The sequence below is a fragment of the Nicotiana tabacum genome, chromosome 7 (genome assembly GCF_000715075.1).
Source record: "Nicotiana tabacum cultivar K326 chromosome 7, ASM71507v2, whole genome shotgun sequence".
NCBI lineage: Eukaryota > Viridiplantae > Streptophyta > Magnoliopsida > Solanales > Solanaceae > Nicotiana > Nicotiana tabacum.
The window spans coordinates 7,070,065-7,091,609 of NC_134086.1; the positions used below are offsets into that span (position 1 = coordinate 7,070,065).

Genomic DNA, 21,545 nt, shown 5'->3' on the forward strand with positions numbered 1-21,545 from the left:
TCTGCAATGATTTTGAACCCTTTTGATTCTAGGGCTCCCACAGAGATGAGATTCTTCTTCAAATCCGGTACATATCGAACATCTATCAATGTTCTGATCATTCCATCATGGTTCCTTAATCGTATTGAACCAATGCCATATGAGGTAAGAGGGCTGTTATCCGCTGTGTGGATGACTCCATATTCTCCTTCTTGAAATTCCACGAACCAGTCCCTGTTGGGACACATATGATAGCTACAAGCCGAGTCCATCAACCATATGTCTGATGATGTTGATGACTCTGTTGTAACTAATGAGAAGTCTGAATCATCACAATCAGCTACATTTGAATCCATAATAGCCTTTCCATTGTTATGTTTGGCCTTATTCTTCAACTTCGGACAGTCTTTCTTCCAGTGCCCTTTTTCTCGACAAAAGGCACATTCATCTTTGCTGGGTCTGGATCTTGACTTGGATCTTCCCTTCTTTGTCCTCGTTTGATTTTGAGGATGACCCCTCACAAATAGTGCTTCTCCTTCTCCGCCCTTCTATTTTTCTCGCTTTCTTTGTTCATAGCTGTACAAAGCCGAACAAACTTCTCTGAGAGAAACTTCGTCATTTCCATGGAGTAGAGTAGTTTCAAGGTGCTCGTACTCATCAGGAAGTGACGCCAACAACATCAAGGCCAAGTCACCATCATCATAAGTTGTATCCATATTTTGCAAATCTGTAACCAACTTATTGAAACTGGTGATATGTTCATTCATCGTGGTACCAGGAACATAGGTGAAGTGAAACAATCTCTTCTTCATGTACAATTTATTTTGACTGTTTTTCTTCAAAAATTTATCCTCCAGTGCTTTCCATAATTTACTTGCAGAAGTTTCCTTTGTGTATGGATATTTCTGCTCTCTAGCAAGGTAGGATCGAATGGTACCGCAAGCAACACGGTTGATAATTCTCCAATCTTCTTCTCCAATAACATCTGGTTTCTTTTCTTCAATGGCCAGATCTAGCCCTTGTTGAAAAAGGACATCTAGAACCTCGCCTTGCCACATCCCAAAATGTCCGGACCCGTCAAATATTTCGACCGCAAATTTCGCATTTGACACAATTCTTGTCATAAGCGAAGATGCCAATGATGACGTATTATTGACACTTGATGTAGATTCTTCTTGTTTATTGTCTCCCATCTTTGACACAAATATTATTTAATAGCTGACGACACAAATCAAGATTATTTCCTTTCTGGTGTGGAAGATCAGACTAAGCTGCAACCACAGAGCATACTCAGACAGAACCTTGACTCAGTTACCAAGATAAATCTTTTCTGATGTGGAAGATCAGACTATGCTGCAACCACAGAGCATACTTAGACAGTACCTTGGCTCTGATACTCATTGTTGCGGAAGCCAAATGTATAGAGTGTGAATAAGTCACAACTACTATACCAAAAATTATGACAGCCACCAAATAATAAATAAGACAATAAAGCAATAATAAAGGGAACACCAGAATTTACGAGGTTCGGCTAATTTTGCCTACTCCTCGGACACAACCAATATTTTATTCCACTCAAAAATACAAGTGAAATAATACTAAAGAGAGAAGATACAAATGCCTTAAACAGATGAGAAGGCAAATGAGAGGTGTGTTTCAATCCTAAACATTAGGCCTTCTTTTATAGGGGAAAAATCCCCCCAAACTTAACTCCCAACCAATGTGGGACTTTGGCATTTTGCCAAACTTCAACAGTTAAACTGGTGGCGTTAGGTATCTCAAGGTTGGATGACCCAGAGGAATCTTTTCCTATGCTTGAAACGCTTGTTATAAAAATGTGTCACAAGCTTGAGGAGATTCCCCCTAGCTTTGCAGATATTGAAACATTGAAGCAGATTAAGTTGATTGGGCGCAGGCCACAAACTCTGGAGCCTTCAGCTGTGAAACTTAAGGAAGACATCGAAGAGATTGAAGGATGCAGCCGTCTTAACCTCATTATGGACGTAAGTAGAACCAAACTCCTACATTCTGTTTTTGAATATCAACGTGCATCTAATGTACAAACAATATGTTCGATACAGGTTTGGATCAGTAAGCACCATAGCCGGCAGCTACGACTTCAAGCACAAGCTCGTCGAGAGAACATGGTATTGTTTCAGTTTTTCTTGTTCCTTCTTTTTTTAAAAAAAAAATTAAATTAGATGCTTGCTTTCTCTAATTGTTATAGCCATGCTCATGCTGGGATTGATCAACTAGGGCTCATGCCTAGTGGGAAAAAAATTAGCCTTCGTCAGTTCTATAAGCATAGAAATGCAGGGTAAGGCTGCGTACAATAAACCCTTGTGGTCCGGCCCTTCCCCGAACCCTCTCATAGCGAGAGCTTAGTGTATCGGGCTGCTCCTTAGGTTGTTTGAGTAGATTCAATCTTGATTCACTTGTATATATAACCTCTGCCCTGGCTGCTTAACTCAACATTAAACTTCAAATTTAGAATCATCAGACTGTCTTTGTCCATCAGCTCATTAGTTTGCTAATCGGCACTTGTAATGTTGCCAATATCAGAAGCAGCTGGCTGGCAAGGTGCAAGTCCTTGTACAAATTCTCCTTTCTCTTTGAAGTTTGTTTCATATCTGCAATTGAACTTAGTTTTAGCTTAATGGAAATTCATCCACCTCGGTGTAATCAAAGGAGTGCTTAAAGCACGCTTAAGCCCTGAAGCGAGGTTCAGAACATGTTGAGCTCTTTGCCTCGCTTACCGCGCGCTTTAGATGTTGTTGTCAAGGCTCTAAAGCAATAAGCGTAATCCCGAAGAGGTGAAACTAAACAATTGATATTTCACTTCATCATAAATTTTCTTTAATTTCTTTGTCCATATATTTGGTATTCATGCTTATAGATATTATTCTTGGATTACACATACATATTTGTAGTTTTTTCTTCATTTGCACCTTTCTTCATTGAAGCCCACACTTTATTTGCGCTTTTCGCTTTTGATACCGCTGATCCACCTGTTGACATTCACCAAGTCATAAAGTTGCTTATTGTTCTGAGTCATTGAGCAGCTGGCAATAGTACCTTTTTCGGACGAGATACAAATTGACAAAGCAGAGACAACTGCAGCGAAACATACAAAATGAACAAATTTGATAACTACAATATAAAGACCTGATAAGCCTTTCTTAGAACAAAGCAACCTTAAGCATAGACATCAGGTTTTATTAGGATATAGTCTTCAACGGCTTTGTTTATAGCCAAGACCTTCTCCTTTCCTGCCTTTATTTCAGCTGACTGCTCAAACTTCACGTCTTATTTGTTTACTCAAGGTTGTTAAACAAGACAACATCTTCGATCAATGTGCATTTGTACTTGTGCATCTCCTCGTAAGCTCATCAACACGATACTTTATGGACTTAAAATTGCTACATATGCACACAAAAGAAGGAAATTAACCAGATTTATCATTTTATCTTCATAAATGTTATCTACTAAGCACACCTCAAGAAAATTCCAACTCGGTATTCAGAAAACAACCAAACTTCTGCTCAACATAAAGTTTTCATATTTCAGTGACCAGTAAAGGAAATCAAGAAGACAAATGTCAAGCATTGTGGGGCAAGTCATTCATTGCAAAGGTACGACGTTTGTTTCATTCCATTTCTTATACATAATGTAAACTTTCTTGGTTTCCTTTTTTTTTTTCCTCATTTTCTTTTTGAGAATTTTGGCAGTGATGTTGAGCTAATGATGATGTGTTTTTACAGCTGCTATGGCATGGGAGCCAGGAAAGCCGTTACTGATCAAGGAAGTGGAGATGGCACCTCCAAAAAAAAAAATGGAAGTTCGTCTTAAGATCTTCTCCGCTTTCCTCCGCTATACTGATATCTACTTCTGGGAAGAAAAGGTAATAAAAAACTGGTTACAGTCAAAAACTTTCCTACTTTCCAGCAAATACCACAATCTGTTTGGGTCGATTTTTTCTCTCAACTCCTTTGGAAATTGTAGGAGCAAAACTCAGTGTTTCCTCGCATTCTTGGACATGAAGCATCAGTGTAGGTTATTTCAATTGATTGATTCATTGATCGTCTCTAAAACCAAAAAAGGGTACTAAACAGATTTTGTTGTTTTATTGGTTTTGATTTTGTGAATATTTAGGATTGTGGAGAGTGCTCACGGCAAATTAGAAGAAAGCAATATGTGCCAGCCCATTAAGGGTTTATACTGACCTTTAGTGAACACACCGTAGTTCATGTTGTTGTGAAAATCAACCCCTTTGCTCCTCTTGACAAAGTTTGTGTCTTCAGTTGTTGAATTTCAAGGAGAAACAGCGATAAATTATGTACCTTAAATAGTAGTTTCTTTAAAGGGGTTCAATTGTTGATTAATGGGACGATTCATTCGTGGCCTTGGTGCAACTTTGAATGTAGCTAAACCAGCAAAAAGCTCAAGTGTGGTTACATTTTGACTGGGAGCTGTAGGCCTTGCTGTGAGTCTCCATATTGCAAAAATGAGACTGCAATATATGTATATATATATTTATATATCTAGCAATAAAGGATTCAATACATTTGATGCCTCTGTCCAACGTCATGGGACGATTGCTGAGACACAGATTATTGCACCATTTGATTAGAGTTACCAAAGTACAACAACAACGACGACGACGACCCAGTATAATCCCACAGGTGGGGTCTGGAGAGGGTAATATGTACGCAGACCTTACCCCTACCCCGAAGGGTAGAGAGGCTGTTTCCAGGAGACCCTCGGCTAAAAAAAAGCACCAGGAGCCGATATATTAGTACCATAAAAATGCATAATAAAATAACAGCAATATAAGAGATATTAAATACAGAGTACGAAATACGAAATACGAAATACGAAATATATGGCTGGTATAGTAAAACTAGCAGGTAAAGCCCTACCTCACTAGACGACCAATGACATTCTTAGTCTAACTCCTAACTGGCTAGTCTCATTTTATTGTGCTGTAGAAATATTCACAACTTTCCCCTAACCTACAACCTTAATGCTCGACCTCCATAATTCCCTGTCAAGGGTCATGTCCTCAGTAATGCTAAGTCGCGTCATGTCCTGTCTGATCACCTCTCCCCAATACTTCTTAGGTCGCCCTCTACCTCTCCGTGTGCCCACCACAGCCAGTCGCTCACACCTCCTCACCGGTGCACCAGTGCTCCTCCTCTGAATGTGCCCGAACCATCTGAGTCTTACTCCCCGCATCTTGTCCTCCATGGGGGTCACACCCACCTTCTCTCGAATATCTTCATTCCTAATCTTATCCATCCTTGTATGCCCGCATATCCACCTCAACATCCTCATCTCTTAAATATTCAGTTCAAATGTGCCTCATCAGTTGATGCCATATGTTCTTTTATTTCCATCCAAGAGGGGCTACATTCATGTCATAGTTATAAGCAAAATAAGTAGAGAGACGCTCGCTGCAATAATGCAATAGCATTTGTATATCGTTGATGCAAATCACTAGGCCCTCCTATAAAAGAACTTGTCTTTGCCTCTACGGGAAGATTCACCTGTCTAAAACTATTAATATCTCAGCCTCTGAATGATCAAGTTTAATATATTTGTCCACTGAATACTGCTGAAATATTCTTCTAGTATGTAATAATACTAGATTAGCTGTCTCTCTGTTTTAATAATTATTTGTCTCTTCAGCTATCAATGAAGTGAATTTGCTGAACCATGATTTGTTGTTATCTAAGGTTAAATTTGGAAACAAAACATTATTCACCGCATTATCCCATTTTCAATTCGATCGACTTCATTAAATGTGAAACTTACTATAGGCGTAGATGTCATGCGTAGCATCGCGCATATATTTATATAAAGCAAATACTGCAGCGAAAGATCGTGAGTTAATTAGCACACAATCATACACAAAGCAAGTAGAAAAGAAAAATAACACATGAATTGAACGAAGTTCGACTAAGCTTAGTCCACGGGCAGAAGCAAAGAGACGAAGAGTACAATATAAAGAATCTCTACCTACAACCCTTATATATAGATTTCAAGTAGGAGTTTTTGACCAATATTATCCCTTATATTTGAGGGTAGGTCTATTTTGGTACCTCAAATATAACCCTGAGCATATTTAATCCTTTAAGTATGATAAAGTAGAGCAGCTTTAGTCTCAGTGACATAATGTGTTAAAAAACTAACGATGTTACCCAATCTTCCGCTCTAAAGCAAAATGTTTCCTCTCCTTTTATTGGATAACGTAAATTATCACTTTAATTCCTCATTTTTAGGTAATGTTTTCTAAAATTTTGACCTTGGAAATGGAAATATCACCTTCTGCGCCAGTTTCCAATTTGGTTATTCATTTGCTTCAATAATTGTCTAGCTAGAATTCATCATGGCGGCTCTATTTTTTCAAATTTCAACTTTTGTTTTTGAAAAATCAACCGAATTTTTAAAAGTAAAAAATTTTATTTTAAATTCTCAAATTTATCAGCTCTGTACTAGAAAATTTTAAAATCTCAAATTTACCAGCTTTGTACTATTTGTCCCGTTGAGCTTTAAATTATTGCTCTGAGAGTTGGATACAATCTTTTTTTTTTCATTTTGGAGAACAGTGGAAGGAATGGCTTTTCTTCAAGGATATATAAGAGAGAAAACTATCCTCTATAGCCCCTCAAAATTTTAATAGCCCATGTTCTGGCCCACTTACAAGAAATGGCCCTTCGGCCCAAACATATTGGATATAGCAGCCGAAAGGAATGAGAATTACAAAACAAGCACCTGTAGCTCAGTGGATAGAGCATCTGTTTTCAAGCTGAAGGTCGTAGGTTTGATCCTCCCTGGAGCGATAGAGTAGCCCTTTTTTGCCTTTTTAAATTGTATTTGTACTTCTGGATCTGATAAATATTAGCTAAGAATAAAATGAAATATGTAATGCATGTCATATACGAAATGTCTATTTTATATATTTTTTGTATAATAACAGTCTATTTTTGTATATTTTTTGCATAGTGACAGCTTATTTTGTATATTTTTTGGTATAATAACAGTCTATTTTGTATAGTGACAGTTTATTTTGTATATTTTTTGGTATAATAACAGTCTATTTTGTATAGTGACAGTTTATTTTGTATATATTTTGTATAATGAGAGCTAATTGTATTTAAATTGTATAGTGGCAGTCTATTTAGTATATTTTTATATAATGATAGTCTATTTTGTACATATTTTGTATAATGAAAGTCTATTTAGTATATTTTTTGTATAATGACATTCGATTTTTGTATATATTTTGTATAGTGACACTCTATTTGTATATAAATTGTATAATGACAGTCTGTTTTGTATATTTTTTGTATAGGGACAGTCTATTTAATATATATATTGTATAATGACAGTCTAATTTGTATATTTTTTTGTATAGTGACAGTCTATTGTATATCAATTATAAAATAACAGTTTATTTTATATGTTTTTGTATAGTGACAATTTATTTTGTATATATTTTGTATAGTGACAGACTATTTAATATATTTTGTATAATGAAAGTCTATTTGTATATATTTTGTACAGTGAAGGCTATGCATGAGATAAAAAATTAAAGACAATTGAGACCTAAAGTTAGACTATGCATTAGTTTCCGCCATCTTTGTTTCTCCCACAAAATGCAATAAGTCAAAAACCTTCAGCTCCATTACTGCTGCTATGGCCACAACAGCACAAAGAAACCTCTCAATTTTCTATGCTAAAAAAGAAAAAGCAACGAAAACAAGAGCTAGAAACTAACGCCTCTTCTTCAGATTTTGGACCCTCTCTCTTTCTCTCAAATGAAAAACCAGCAAACACATACAAAGAAAGAGATCACATTTTCCCTTCTTCGAGGACGCCTCCCCTCCTTCTGACTTCACCTTCTTTGTGTTCTCAACTGAAAAGAAACACACACACAAAATTTAAATAGCACAAGATTGGGGGTGGGGAAAAACAGAGAGAGCACACGAAAAATAGAGGCTAAAGCGAGTGAGTAAGAGAGATCAAAATCACCACTGTTGGCCACCATTATTTGCTGAAACTGTTTGGTTTCAATTGAAAACCTTCAGATCTGCTTAAACTGACTAGAGAAAGGAAAGAAAAAAAGAAGACCTTGCCTCTGTATAAATATTGGGTTTGAAATGTAAGGAAGGACTGTGTTTTGATGATAGTTAGGTCGGTGGCTAGTCTTTTAATTAGTTTTGGGCTACAAAATATATACTGTAATTTTGTGGCTAGCGGCTGATATTAGTTTCTAGCGGCTGGCCATAAATGAAGTTTGCTCTATATAAGAAGCTCTTTTTCATTTTGATCTCCCGCTCTACTTTTTATCTCTTTCTTAGCTTTCCAACCTCTTTGCTTTTACCACTTTTCTTCCATATTTTTGGTAGGGGGCGAACAAATTCACATAGAATATAAAAAAAATTGGCCAAAATCATACGCATCCACTTAAACTTGTTTAGATTTTCCTCTCTCACACTTATCTAAGTCATATTTCAATTGAACATCTATATTACTCAAAATTGTTCCTATTAAACACTTTTTGCTGACATGGCATGGTGTGTGTAATAAACCTCAACCAGCGCGTGAAGAGCATATATTTATCCCCTTTTTTTAAAATCTCTTCTTCTCCGTTCTCTCTTTGCCGCCGCTTCCTCCACCATCAACCACCATCCTGCTGTCGCCATTCTCCGACGCAACCACCACTGCAATAATCATTTTCTTCATCTTTTTCAGATCTGGAAACCATCCCCTTCTTCTTTTTCTTTAAATCCGACAACACTTGTTATATTGCTATTTTATTTGCCGTAAAAAATGGAGATCACCACCACTCTCTTTCTTCTCCCTCCCTCTCTTCTACTAGAAAAATTTAGATCTATAACCACAAAATAATCAGATCTAAATATTAAAAAAAAATGAGGTGGAAGGGGACGACGGTGGCTGGGGGGAGGGGGGGCGACAAGTGGCTCGTAGATTTATTGGGTAAAAATTTATCTAGCATTTAAAGTTTATAGGTTCCTACAGCCACCTCAAATTAATATATTTTAATTTTTAATAACCGATCTAAGGAACAAGTACTGATCAATATATATATTTAAAAGAGTAACGAACCACTTAAATACGGCATAAGTACCAATGTTTGGTTCTCTTTTTAATTTAACTTTTAGTCATTTGTTATGTTTTGTTCTTAAAAAAAGGAATAAAAGAAACAGAAGAAAGTGTATATGTAGGGCCAAGATGTTTGTAAAGCTTCGTGGAAAAAACGAGAAAAAAACAGAAAAGGGAGGTGTGGTTTGTTTGGTAAGAAGAAGAAATTGAGAGGGAGGGTTGTGGTTCAGAAAATGGTTTTTCTTTTTTCTTAATCATTAATTTAGGATCCAAATGTCACATGTCCTCTTTTAATTAGTCACTTTGCCACGTTATCAACGAATGTATTATAATCTCTATGTATTATAATCTAGTTGTCAAAAAAGTATCTAATAGGTACAAATTTTGAGTAGTATAAACGTTCAATTGAAATATAGCTTAGATAAGGTGTTTGAGAGGAAAATCCATTAGGGACATATGATTTTTGCCAAAAAAAATTCTATTTATAAAGTGTTGATTATTGATAATGGTGTGAAGTCTTTTAGGAAATATGGTACATATTCGACCCAAAACAGATAATATTACATCATGTTAAGAGTATCTTGGGGTTGTTTTAACCTAACAACTAATATCATAGGCGATGATTTGAAGGGACGGGTATGAAAATTGTAAAGTGATTACTTTGGGACGTAGCGTAGTGCCTTTTCCCATCTAAACTAGAAGAAGTTAGTATTTGGGTTTCGGTAGCCATAAATACTCGGTCGACGTGGGTGACATACAACTAATCTTTGAAATGTTCTACTTATAAGTTGTTGGATACTCTTAGAGGTAAAATACCTTTTTGAAAAAATCATACAACGTAATGGGATGTGGGTGATATAATTGTTTAATATAAATGGGGGATGTGAGCACGTGATTTTTGTTTCGCGCGACAATCGCTCCAAAAGAAATAAAAATAATAACAATTGGTCCTGCTGTACAATTTTTGGATTTTTACATGGCACTTTGTTAATTATTTATGATTTTTGCCCATTTTATTTTATTAAAACAAAATACAAAAAAATGTATGTGTCATGCGTAATTTGAACCGTAATCCGGTTGTTAAATAGAAAATCATAAATAGGCATCTTGGTCCGTGATTTTTGTTTTGTTTGATTTTACCTGTTTTAAATATTTTAATATATGTGTGCAAATAATTGTATTAAGTGTTTATTTAATTTTAATTTGATTTACTTAGGTTTTGTTTTAAAATAAAAAAATAATAATAAAAGAGAGTGCAAAATTGGGTTTGAAAATCAGTTTGGGCTGATTTTCACTTTAATTCAGGGCCCAAACAGACAACCCAACCCAAATTACCCGGTCCAGTCCAGTTCAGCCCCTAGTCATCCAAACGATACCGTTTAATCCAGTATGATCTAGGCCGTTGATCTCAGATTGATCAACGGCCAAGATCTCACACCCCATAACCCACTAATGAACCCGACCCGTTCCACCCGAACCAACCTTGACCCTTACTAAGCCAAACGACACCGTTCCACTTAAGCCCTCAGATCCAGACCGTAGATCTAGATTGATCTAACGGTTGAGATCAAGCCATCCACCCCGTATATAAACCCTTCCCCCTTCACCCCGCGCCCTAATCCAAACCCCCCTGCCTTAGGTCGTCTTCACCAGACCCCAGCCCTCCAAACCCTAGCCGCCCCTGTATACCTTCACCATGAAAGCCGGCGGCATGGACGCCGGTGACCCTACCCTTAACACCATAGATGCTCCTCACCGTCCTGAACCCAAATCCACCAACCACACACCTCGAATCCCATCCCACCTTCTCGAATCTTCATTTGAAGATTCGAGTCAAAACTCGATCTACACCGATCTGCCCTAAATTCATACCAGACAGTCCCCGGACCCCCTCGTGACCAAACCATGCTTGGTTTGGTCCGAATCTGACCAGGGAAGCATGAATCCCAGATCTAATCTTTGGAACCTTAGGGTTCCTTGTCACTGGTCCGTATCTCGTTTAAACCAAAAGATTAAGGTCTAATGGACCTTAATCGAAGTGTTTCTCATCTGAGAAACACTTCGATTAAAGTCCGTTCAGCCTTAAGAAAGGTCTGTTCGAATCCAAGTTAAGGCTTTTGATTTTTCGAGATTTAAGGTGAGTTTTGATTTTCTTTTCTTGATTCTGTTAGTCCATGTTTGTTTAAAAGGTTGTTCATGTTGTTGTGAAATTTGTGTTTCAAATTTTACCAACTGTGTCCTGTCCACCTTGCCTGAACCTTTGTTGTTTGATTAAGTTCTTCTTCTACTTGTTCTGATAATGTGTATGTATGTATTTGTTGTGCAATTAGTTGAATTTCAAATTTGAACTGACCAACTGATTCCTCGAGTACAATTTTGCTTAGTCAGTACAATTCGAATCATGTGTTCGATACTGTTAAATGTCTGATTTTGGTTTCGATTGTATGTGTTATAACTAGTATAGTCGAGTCGACATATGTCGTCAATTAGTTTCAGTTGTCCAAACAATAACAAATCGACTTACTTCTGCTAAGCATTTGCTCGAATCAATTAGGAACTGAGTTTGTTTACTTATAGTTGTTAATTTGAATCGGAAATGTAAAAGGAATGTTTTGTTTAAAGTTCTGAATTGGAGGGCATGTGCACTGGTGCACCACAGGTGCATTTGTGCACAGCCTGTGCCCTGCATAAGGGCTTTTGAATAAAATAGTTGACAGACATGCTGTCAGATCACACTCTGCTGCCCATACTTTGCTTTAGTTTCAGAAATAATAAACCTTACTAAAAAGTTAAGCCTGCCAAGGGAATGTCATGGGGTTAATACTTAAATAGCTAAGTGGAAACTGAAAAGAAGATAGCACATGGGAGGGGTGTTCTTTTGGTCTAACAGGCTGTTAAAGGGCTGAGGTTAAGGCTTATAAAAGGGAAGGACTTCTATCAGTTTTGGAGAGGAGATAGATCTGAGAAGAGGGGCTGAAGATATACACACATAGACATAGAGACACACCCATATTAACACACACAGATACAAGAGAGAAAGGAGATAGAAAAATCAGGAACTATTTTCTTCACATTGTTGTCTGGATTTCATTTGTTCTTCTACTTGTTCAATCGATTCTGATCCTTCCAAGTTTAAACTGAGCTCACTGGTTGTAGTTTGCATTGGTTTATTTCCTGAAGTTTGGTCTATCTGGGGTTTCTATTTCCACTGCCTTGTTTGTTACCTGCTGTTACTGCTGCTGTTTGGTGTTGCTCCTATTGTTACTCTGCTGACTTCTATTCTTCTTCAACTGTAAACACTTCCAGGTACACACTTCTGAAATTACTTGTTGTTGAAAGCTTGAAGCTTTGAAGCAGAAATAAAAGAAATGAATGTTGATTCCTTCACAATACCTATGTTCAAAACATGGCCATAGGTTGAATGGTAGTCGGTCTGCATTTGTTTAAGTTCGTTCCAACAGCAATTGCTCTGTATAAATTAACATACATTCTGTTTGAGATGAAATATTAGATAGCATTGTTTATTAGATCAGGTGTGTTTTAATGTATATAATCAATTGGGTCTTGATTTAGTTATGACAGTATAACATAGAATCATGGCAAGCATCTGCATGTATTTTGTCTAGACCACTGAATTGTCCAAATCTGTTGTATTTGGTCTGGGACAAATGTACCCCGAACAAACCCTCATGCGGTCACATTAAGAGTTTGGCCATGTACGCCAACTCTCTTGTCAGATTACTTGATCCGATATAGGTTCGATATTGGGCTTCGGTATAGATTCACTGTTTCGAAATAATGCGATGACTTTTTGAGGAAAACTAGCAGGCGTTTTTAGTTCAATAAGTAGTAGTTTTCTTATTAAACAACCAATTTCATTTATCAAGTCCAAATAGGCTAGTTTTTAAAAATCAAACTTGGAGGTCGTCAACATGAGTTTAGTATATGTTATTAGTTTGCTTGCAATCTCACTTAGCAAATTAACAAGCGTATTCACTCGATGAAGACAAGGTATGAGGTAACTCTCACCGTATAAACAATCAATCAGGTAATCGAACAAAATTCGGATTCGGCAGACATAGTAAAAATTCAGTATGTACTTGTTTAAACAAGTAAGTCTGGCATCTTCCTTTTTTTTATTTTAGAGACAAACGTAATAGAAATGTAGTCACTTTAGGATATCCTTCTAAAAAAAATGAGATGAGCCTCACCAAATAAAAAATGCGAATTGCGGGGCCCTCAATAATTAACCATAAGAAATACTTAGAATTCGGGACAGGCCGTTTAGCGAATTTTACGGCCTTCCCCAAATATAATAATACGTTAGACTCTTTAGGTACGGTTTTAATTAAATTACATTCTTAAATTCGGGTGTGCATTGATGTGACCCAAATCCAAATCTCAACGAAGTCAAAATGTGTTGACGATCACGGGCGCATTGATTGTGACGTGGTTTGAGATGCATTTTTACGACGTTGTAATTCTATAAAAATAAATGATAATGATAAAAACCTAGTATAACGAAACTTCATGCCGGATCCCTAGTAGGAACGTTTATTTGCATCATGTTGCATTTGACTTAGGGGGCTCAACACAGGGGTTGGGTCCGTCTAGGACAGGCAACCTGAAATGAAAAGACCATCCTGCTGCATTCCTATCTGTTTTGCGCATTTATTTGCTTCAGTTCCGCATGCTGACCGGTTTCTAAAAAAGAAAATAGCAGCGTAGGGAGATAATTACTTATTTTGGAAAAATAAAACCAATGTCCAAGTAGTGTCAAAACCTCGCCGGAATTTTTCTAAAAAAGAATAAAAACAAAATTTGTCTTCTTAGTTTGAGTTATTAAAAAAAAAATATATAAAAATTTTTCTTTTTTTTATCACTTCCCAAAATAAAAATTTAAAAGTAAAAAAAAAAACGGAAAATTCATAATTCAAAAATGTTGTTTCTTTCGCAACACCCCCTTCATAAAAACAGACTAATAGTCCAAATATTTCCTTAGTCTTTATCTCTTTTCAAAAAAAAATATATTTTTCTTTAGTCTTTATCTCTTTTCAAAAGAAAAAAATAATAATAATAAAAAATATATTCTTGTTTTCTAGGTTTATTTGATTTTCTCTATTCACGATATTCCCGAACTACGCAGGTTTGATTCTCACCGGATGTGAGATACGTAGGCAACCCTCGTCGGGTTCAACCCCATTTTTGCTAAAGTAGCCAAAATCAATGAATAAATAAAAAAAATGTGTTTCAAACTTTAAAAAGAGTCGTAAATAAATCAGGTGATGTTGTTTTGTCATAAATAGCCGAATGTTCCCGAAAGGGACGCCGAAAGGCAGACTTTGCATAAACAGCCACCTTTGAGTCATTTTTTTAAGGTTTGGTCCAATTGACCCACACAGCCTTAAAATCCTCGTCACCGAGGCGTTGAAAGGCCGTGTTGGCAATATTGAGTTTTCTAATTCGAAAAACGATAAAAAGAGTCATAAATAAATCAGGTGATGCTGTTTTGTCATAAATAGCCGAATGTTCCCGAAAGGGACGCCGGAAGGCTGACTTTGCATAAATAGCCACCTTTGGGTCTTGTTTAGTATTTTTGTCCAGTTGACCCACACGGCCTTAAAATCTTCGTCCTCAAAGTGTTGCCGTGTTCAAAACTTGATCCCCTTTGTAAAATATTTTTGAGTCAAAGTCATTTTTGTTGAAATCACCTTAATAAATGTGCAGGATGAGCACGATGCAAAATGAACATTTTTCAATAATGACCAAAATCCCTATCAAGTTACGGCTATGGTGGAATGATCTAGGTGCTGAAGGACAAAATGAGGTCAAGAAATATCTGAAAGGTCTCGTGGGTTTGTTGGAAATCCAGCCTCGGGGAGATATCATAAGAGCTTTGGTTACCTACTGGGACCCGGCACACAATGTTTTCCATTTCTCTGATTTTGAACTCACCACGACTTTGGAAGAAATGGCTGGGTACATCAGGAATGCTGAACTCCCGTTGAGGCAAAAATACTTGGTTGCCCCAAGAGTTGTCACGGTACATCGGTTCCTAGATTCATTAAAGATACCCAGAACAGTCCACAACCCGGATCTGGCAGCCGAATTTTGTACTCCATGCTTCATATATGATAGGTACGGTCATGAGGGGGGATTCAATAATCCAATCAACAAACTGTGCAGCAAAGGTGTTCGTCAGAAGTGGGACAAGCACAGACGGGTAGCGTTCATGATGATGTTCCTGGGCCTTCTGGTATTTCCAAGGAAAGACGGAAACATTGATTTGAAGATATCCGGGGTCGTCAGCACTTTACTCACGCAAAGTGACAGTACTCTCGCGCCTATGGTGGTATCTGACATCTTTCGAGCTCTTACAGCTTGTAAAGCTGGGGGAAATTTCTTCGAAGGTTGTAACTTGCTCCTACAGATATGGATGACCGAGCACCTCTGCCATCATTCCGAGATTTTGAGCCATGGTTCCCCGGAAAAGACCTGCATAGAAGAATCTTACACGAGAACCAAAGAGATCAGTTTGCCCAAAGGAGTCCTAGCATGGACCTCGTTCTTTCAAGCTCTTACTGCCAGCCAAATACAATGGACGTTGGGATGGTTGCCTGTTGATGAGATCCTATATATGTCGGCAGCTAAAACTCATTTCTTATTAATGGGGCTTAAGAGCATTCAACCTTACGCACCCTGCCGAGTTTTGAGACAGTTCGGAAGATGCCAGACAGTACCTCATGAGGAAGATCTTAGCACTCAAGCAGTTGAGATAAGTCCTAACGGACAATTCCCAGAAGCGAAGATTCGCCAAATCTGGAGTGAGTGTCAATATTTGAAATCAGATACTTGCGTGCGGGATCGAGCCAAAGGAGAGACGGCGCCAGGTTACCTTGCATGGTATAGAAGTGAACTTGAGCATGAAAGGCCGGATAAGAGACCCCACATCCAAAATTTCACCGAATCATCGCAAAGGCAGTGGGATTGGTTAGCGAAGGAAAGAGGCTATTGCGCCGAAATCAGCAGGTTAAAGCAACAAGTGGAAAGCTTGAAATACGAGCACAACGTGCAAGTTGCTACCGATCTGGGAGAGCGGAACATGTTAATTCAGGAAAACGAAATGCTCAGAGCCCAGATCAAACAGATAAGGGTGGATGCAGATAAACAGCCAAGGCGTCGATCAAACGAGCAGCTGATAAAAAGGTTAAAAAGTGAAATCAGGGAATGGCAAGATGGTTTGGAGAAATCTGAAGACGTCATAGCGGAGCTCAGGGCACAGTGGGATACGAGAACAGATAAGCATCGCCGATACTTGAATCAATTGGAAGGCGACCACGAGAAAACTGTTGCTAAAATAAAGAGAGAGATGGCTGCACTTGAGATCAAAGCAGCTAATCAGGCCAAGGATTTCCAAATTGAGAGCAGATACTGGTACGACTCAATAGCCCAGATGAAGTTGGAAGTACGGCGACTGAAGCATCGGCATATACAGGATGCCCAAGTATTCAAGATATGTAGCGATCAGATAAAACGCCTACTCGTAGAGAAGAAGCAAACCAGAGATAGGATCAAGGCCATTGCCCATGCCATCACCAGACGATGTCTACGATGTGAGAACATGACCAGCGTTACCGTCCTCTCGGCAGTGATGGGTTATGTCAAGCAGACTATGCATGAGCTGGAGCAACTTGAAAGGGATCTCACGCCAAGGACCGTGGCGAGGCCGAACGATGCCCCGCGGACACCAATTTTCAAAACCATAATGCACTCATAAGTCAAGCCTGCATTTTAGCATCTTCTGCCTGTTTTTCCCATTAGGGTGATTTTTTTTAGCCTATTTTGAGTCTAGGTTTATTTTCAAAGTTTGCTCTTTCTTTTGCAAAATGTAGTTTGTAATAGGCCATTTCAACAATAAAGAGGTTGCTTCTTTTACGCTCATTTGTGTTTTTCGAACTACGTAATGATCTGATTCACGTAGGCATCGTGATACGTAGGCAATCCTCATCGGATCCGGTCGCATTTCTTTTACTGCAAAATAAAAAAAAAAGAAAAAAAAACTAATAAGAAGAAAATGCCGGAATGACGCATGCTCTCGTAGCAAACATGTAGTAATCCACTTAACTGTATAGGTGCATCATGCCCAACGTGAGATTGACTATCTGTTATTTGCTGCAAATTAACCGTGCGTTTGTCGTTGAGTACCCTCAGGGTTTTGAAAAAGACGGTTGGTTTGGTGAAAGTCTGGCCTCACACTCATACTTCACGAGGTCAAGGAGAAGTGTTCAACTACCTGTTGTTAGGACCAGAAGCAGTACTCACATTTACTTCACCAGGTCAAAAGGAAGTGTGGAAATGTCTTCAGAAATTCCATTGCAAACAATCCCTGTTTCTGAGGAGAGCTCAATCTCAGCCGTCCTCACACCTGAATCCGCAACTGCGGAGGAAAATAGAATCATACGGCTCCGCATGTTGGAAATGCTGGACGACTGGAATAATGGGAAAGAACCGCCAAGTGTCGTCCCCGGATTCCCTGAATTATTCTCCAGGTCGAGTGGGACTTCTAATGTCCCCATAAATTATCCTGCTACCCCATTCGGGTACCCAACCACCTCAGCCTTCTCTGCTGGATCGCCTTCTGAGCCTCATCCCCGAATGTCATCCACTGATGCAAGCATGAACATCTTTACTGCATCGCCTTGCCCGATTACGGCACAGCCTACCACGTACAAGCCAAGCTTTGACTCATCCTCTTTTACATTCCAAGCACCATCGTTCTCAATGGAACCAACTAGGTTCGCTACCAGCACTAATCCTCTACCGCCTCAGTGCGAGCTTGCACCCGGGTAGGATCAGAACCCCAGAATTGCAGAACAAAATGAGATTGCCAAGAGAATGAGAAGCCTTGAACAAAGTTTGAAGAATATGCAAGGATTGAGCGGACAGAAGAGCGTCTCTTACGCCGACCTATGCATGTTCCCTCACGTGCACCTGCCAACGGGTTTCAAGACCCCAAAGTTCGAAAAATACGATGGGCACGGTGACCCCATTGCACATCTTAAGAAATACTGCAACCAATTGCGGGGAGCCGGCGGAAAAGAAGAACTGCTGATGGCATATTTTGGGGAAAGTCTAGTAGGGATAGCCTCGGAATGGTATATGGACCAGGAAATGTCCCGATGGCATATATGGGATGATCTCGCCAGAGATTTTGTAAAACAATTCCAGTATAACATCGACATTGCACCAGACCGAAATTCTCTGTCAAATTTAAAGAAGAAACCTTCAGAGAATATGCTATTAAGTGGCGTGAGCAGGTGTCGAGGGTGAAGCCTTCCATGGATGAAGTGGAAATGGTCACTACCTTTCTCCAGGCTCAAGAGTCTGACTATTTCCAAAACATGATGTCAGCCATGGGTAAGCCATTCGCGGAAGCGATCAAGATTGGAGAGATGGTGGAAAATGGTCTGAAAACAGGTAGGATTCTGAGTCAAGCAGCCATAAGGGCGACCTCCCAGGCCGTCCAAAGCGGGTCCGGAGGAATGACAAGAGGGAAGAAGAAGGAAGAAACGACTATGGCAGCCTCGGAAGCAAGGGAGTATCGTCATCCCAGGCCCCATTTTCCGGAAAGAACCCCACAACACTACTACCCCCACTCAAATTTGGCATATGCTCATCAACCTTATATGGTCATGAATGCCCAACCTTATACCCATCCACCACAACAAGCTAACCGAGGCCCAGCTCCACCTCCCAGAAATCAGCCTCCTTACCGCAACCACTATAACCCACAACCCCCGCAGAATAACTTCCGCCCTCAGGAGCCACCCAGAAGGCGGACTTTCACGCCCATCGGTGAACCATACTCAACTTTGTTCCCAAAGCTGGTCCAGTTGGGTTTCTTGCAACCAATCCCTCAAACAAGGCAAAACCCGACGTCACCTTCTTACAAAGCTGGAGTCAGATGCGCCTATCATTCAGGGGCCGAGGGACATGATACAAATGACTGTTGGTCGTTGAAAAGAGTGGTCGAAAATTTGATAGAGCAAGGGAAAATAGTGCTAAGGGACGAGGAGATCCCGAATGTAACTAACAATCCATTACCTGCTCATAATAATGGGCCGCTGATCGGAATGATTTGTGAAGACAAAGAGTTCGACCCTGCTCTGAAAGCCATAATTTCCATTGTCGACACGGGGAAGAGGCTCGAAGCAGACCAGAAACCAGAAAAGGGGGAGGAGGCCAAAGCTATAAAGAAAGTGCCTGAGAAGAAGGTGGAGAAGAAAGTGGTATCGGTAAAGGGTGGAGTTCTTTACATACCATGAGGTCGAGCTGAGAAGACGCAGAACTTCGGAATCAAAAAGACAAAACCTATGTACGTGCCAAAAGGGGCCTATGTGGTCCGGGGGACGATTCAACCACCTCGGCTGAATGAGCCAGCGGTTATCGGACGCGTGTCACAAAAGCCAATGACCAACCCGTCCACAGTGCCGTGGAATTATCAAAAGACTTTGGTAATGTACAAAGGTAAAGAGGTCATGGGAGAACTTCCAGAAAATACTTTCATTGGAAGGTATTCAAATACCCAAGAACTGAACAACGCCACACAAAGGCGCTTCCCGCCAAAGAAGCCCGTAAGTGTTGAAGAAGCGGAAGTGTTCTTCCAACAAATGAAAATGCCGGATTACAAAGTGATAGATCAACTGCGCAAGTACCTCGAGCAAGTGTCCATGCTGTCATTGTTGATAAGGTCGACCGAGCATCAAAAGATCTTACTGAAGGCCTTGAATGAAGCATATGTGCCAGTTGAAACCTCGGTAGAACAATTAGAGCGGATGACAGAAAGATTCTTCGCCGTCAACCAAATCTCTTTCAGCAAGAACGATCTACCCCCGGAAGGAGCGGCACACAACAAGGCTTTGCATCTGACAGTTAAATGCGAAGACTATTATGTCAAGCGGGTAATGTTGGATGGGGGCTCAGGGGTTGACATTTGCCCGCCCTCCACGCTACAAAGAATGGAAATTGGGACCGGAAGAATCCGACCCAAAAATGTCTGCGTAAGGGCTTTCGACGACATCAAGAGAGATACCATGGGAGAAATAGACCTGTTGTTGGTCATAGGACCAGTCAAATTTCAAGTAACATTCCAGGCGCTCTACATGGATACATCCTACAATTTTCTCCTTGGCAGACCTTGGATCCATGCGGCAGGAGTCGTGCCTTCCACTCTTCACTAGATGGTGAAGTTCGAGTACGAAGACCGAGAGATCGTGGTCCATGGGGAAGATGAGCATGCTATTTATCGGGACCCATCCATCCCATATCTGGAACCGAGAGAAGGGAGCAAACATATGGTCTATCAAGCTTTTGAGATTGTACTGGCAGAGCAGCACGAAGAGGGAATACCCTTCCCCAGCCTTTCTTGTCTAACACCTCGGTTATGGTGGCCCAAGAAATGATCCGGCACGGATTTAGGCCAGGGAAGGGGCTTGGACGAACCCTTCAGGGAATAACAGAACCCATTACCTTGCCAGTCACCAAGAAACCTTTTGGACTAGGTTTCAAGCCTACTCCAGCAGACGAAGAGTGGGCAAAGAAAAGGAAAAATGAGGGTTGGAAGTTACCTCGACCACTGCCTGATTTATATGCAACTTTCATCAGGCCAAGGTATGCCGAAGAAGAAGATGATGAGGTCTTCACAGCTGAGGAAATCGAGGAGATATGTGGGGCGATGAAAGGGATACTCTACGAGACCCACATGATTCAACCAGGAGAAGGCACATGCACTGCTGAGATGATGTACGTAGGGCCGAACGCCAAACTTCAAAACTGGGAGTCCACGCCATTCCCGGCTAGACGGAAGTCCAGGTAGACCCGTCCTGCCACCTTTCCTGTGTCACAAGTTATCTCCAGGACATAACTTGAACGTTTTCTTCCTTTCCATTGTTGTTTTGTATTCCTGAGTTGTAAACATTGTTGTCCTCCAAACTTTCCAAAGAAAATAAAAAAAAAATCAAATCATCATTGCTTTCCCATTCTTTCTTTTGTTCTGATTTTTGTTATTTTTCCTTTTATCTTTCTTTTCAGTTATAATAATGCGGCTTTAAATATGACATGCTTGCGGACTTCACGCCCAGATCACAACGGGCTATTTAACTGTGAATTAATGAACCCAGAACCAGAATATGATGAGGAAAAGGCTTTTAGGGAAATAAACCGAGAGTTGGAACATTTTGAGAATAAACCTAAGCCAAATCTGAACGACACTGAACCGGTTAATTTAGGAACTCTGGAAGAAATCCGGGAGACCAAAGATAAGCATTCACACGGACAAGAAAACGCGAGAGGCGATAATTCAACTTCTTTTTGAATTTAAAGACGTGTTTGCTTGGTCATATGATGACATGCCGGGACTAGGTGTTGATCTAGTGGTT

General features: G+C 39.6%; 1 protein-coding gene across 1 annotated transcript; it reads left to right on the forward strand.

Moving 5' to 3' along the window:
* Positions 1 to 921: 921 nt before the first annotated feature.
* On the forward strand, positions 922 to 4,569 carry LOC107810080 (alcohol dehydrogenase 1-like). Its single transcript, XM_016634840.2, has 6 exons — positions 922 to 1,982; positions 2,061 to 2,126; positions 3,547 to 3,611; positions 3,741 to 3,880; positions 3,982 to 4,028; positions 4,132 to 4,569. The coding sequence occupies exons 3-6, from the start codon at positions 3,575 to 3,577 to the stop codon at positions 4,199 to 4,201; spliced, it is 294 nt and encodes a 97-aa protein (XP_016490326.1). The 5' UTR covers positions 922 to 1,982; positions 2,061 to 2,126; positions 3,547 to 3,574; the 3' UTR covers positions 4,202 to 4,569.
* Positions 4,570 to 21,545: the final 16,976 nt, after the last annotated feature.

Excerpts from the sequence above, each read along its gene's own strand:
- LOC107810080 (XM_016634840.2), top strand. The coding sequence starts at position 3,575 with ATGTCAAGCATTGTGGGGCAAGTCATTCATTGCAAAG. Across the intron at positions 3,881-3,981 it reads TCTACTTCTGGGAAGAAAAG|GAGCAAAACTCAGTGTTTCC; the intron begins GTAATAAAAAAC and ends TGGAAATTGTAG. Across the intron at positions 4,029-4,131 it reads CTTGGACATGAAGCATCAGT|GATTGTGGAGAGTGCTCACG; the intron begins GTAGGTTATTTC and ends GTGAATATTTAG.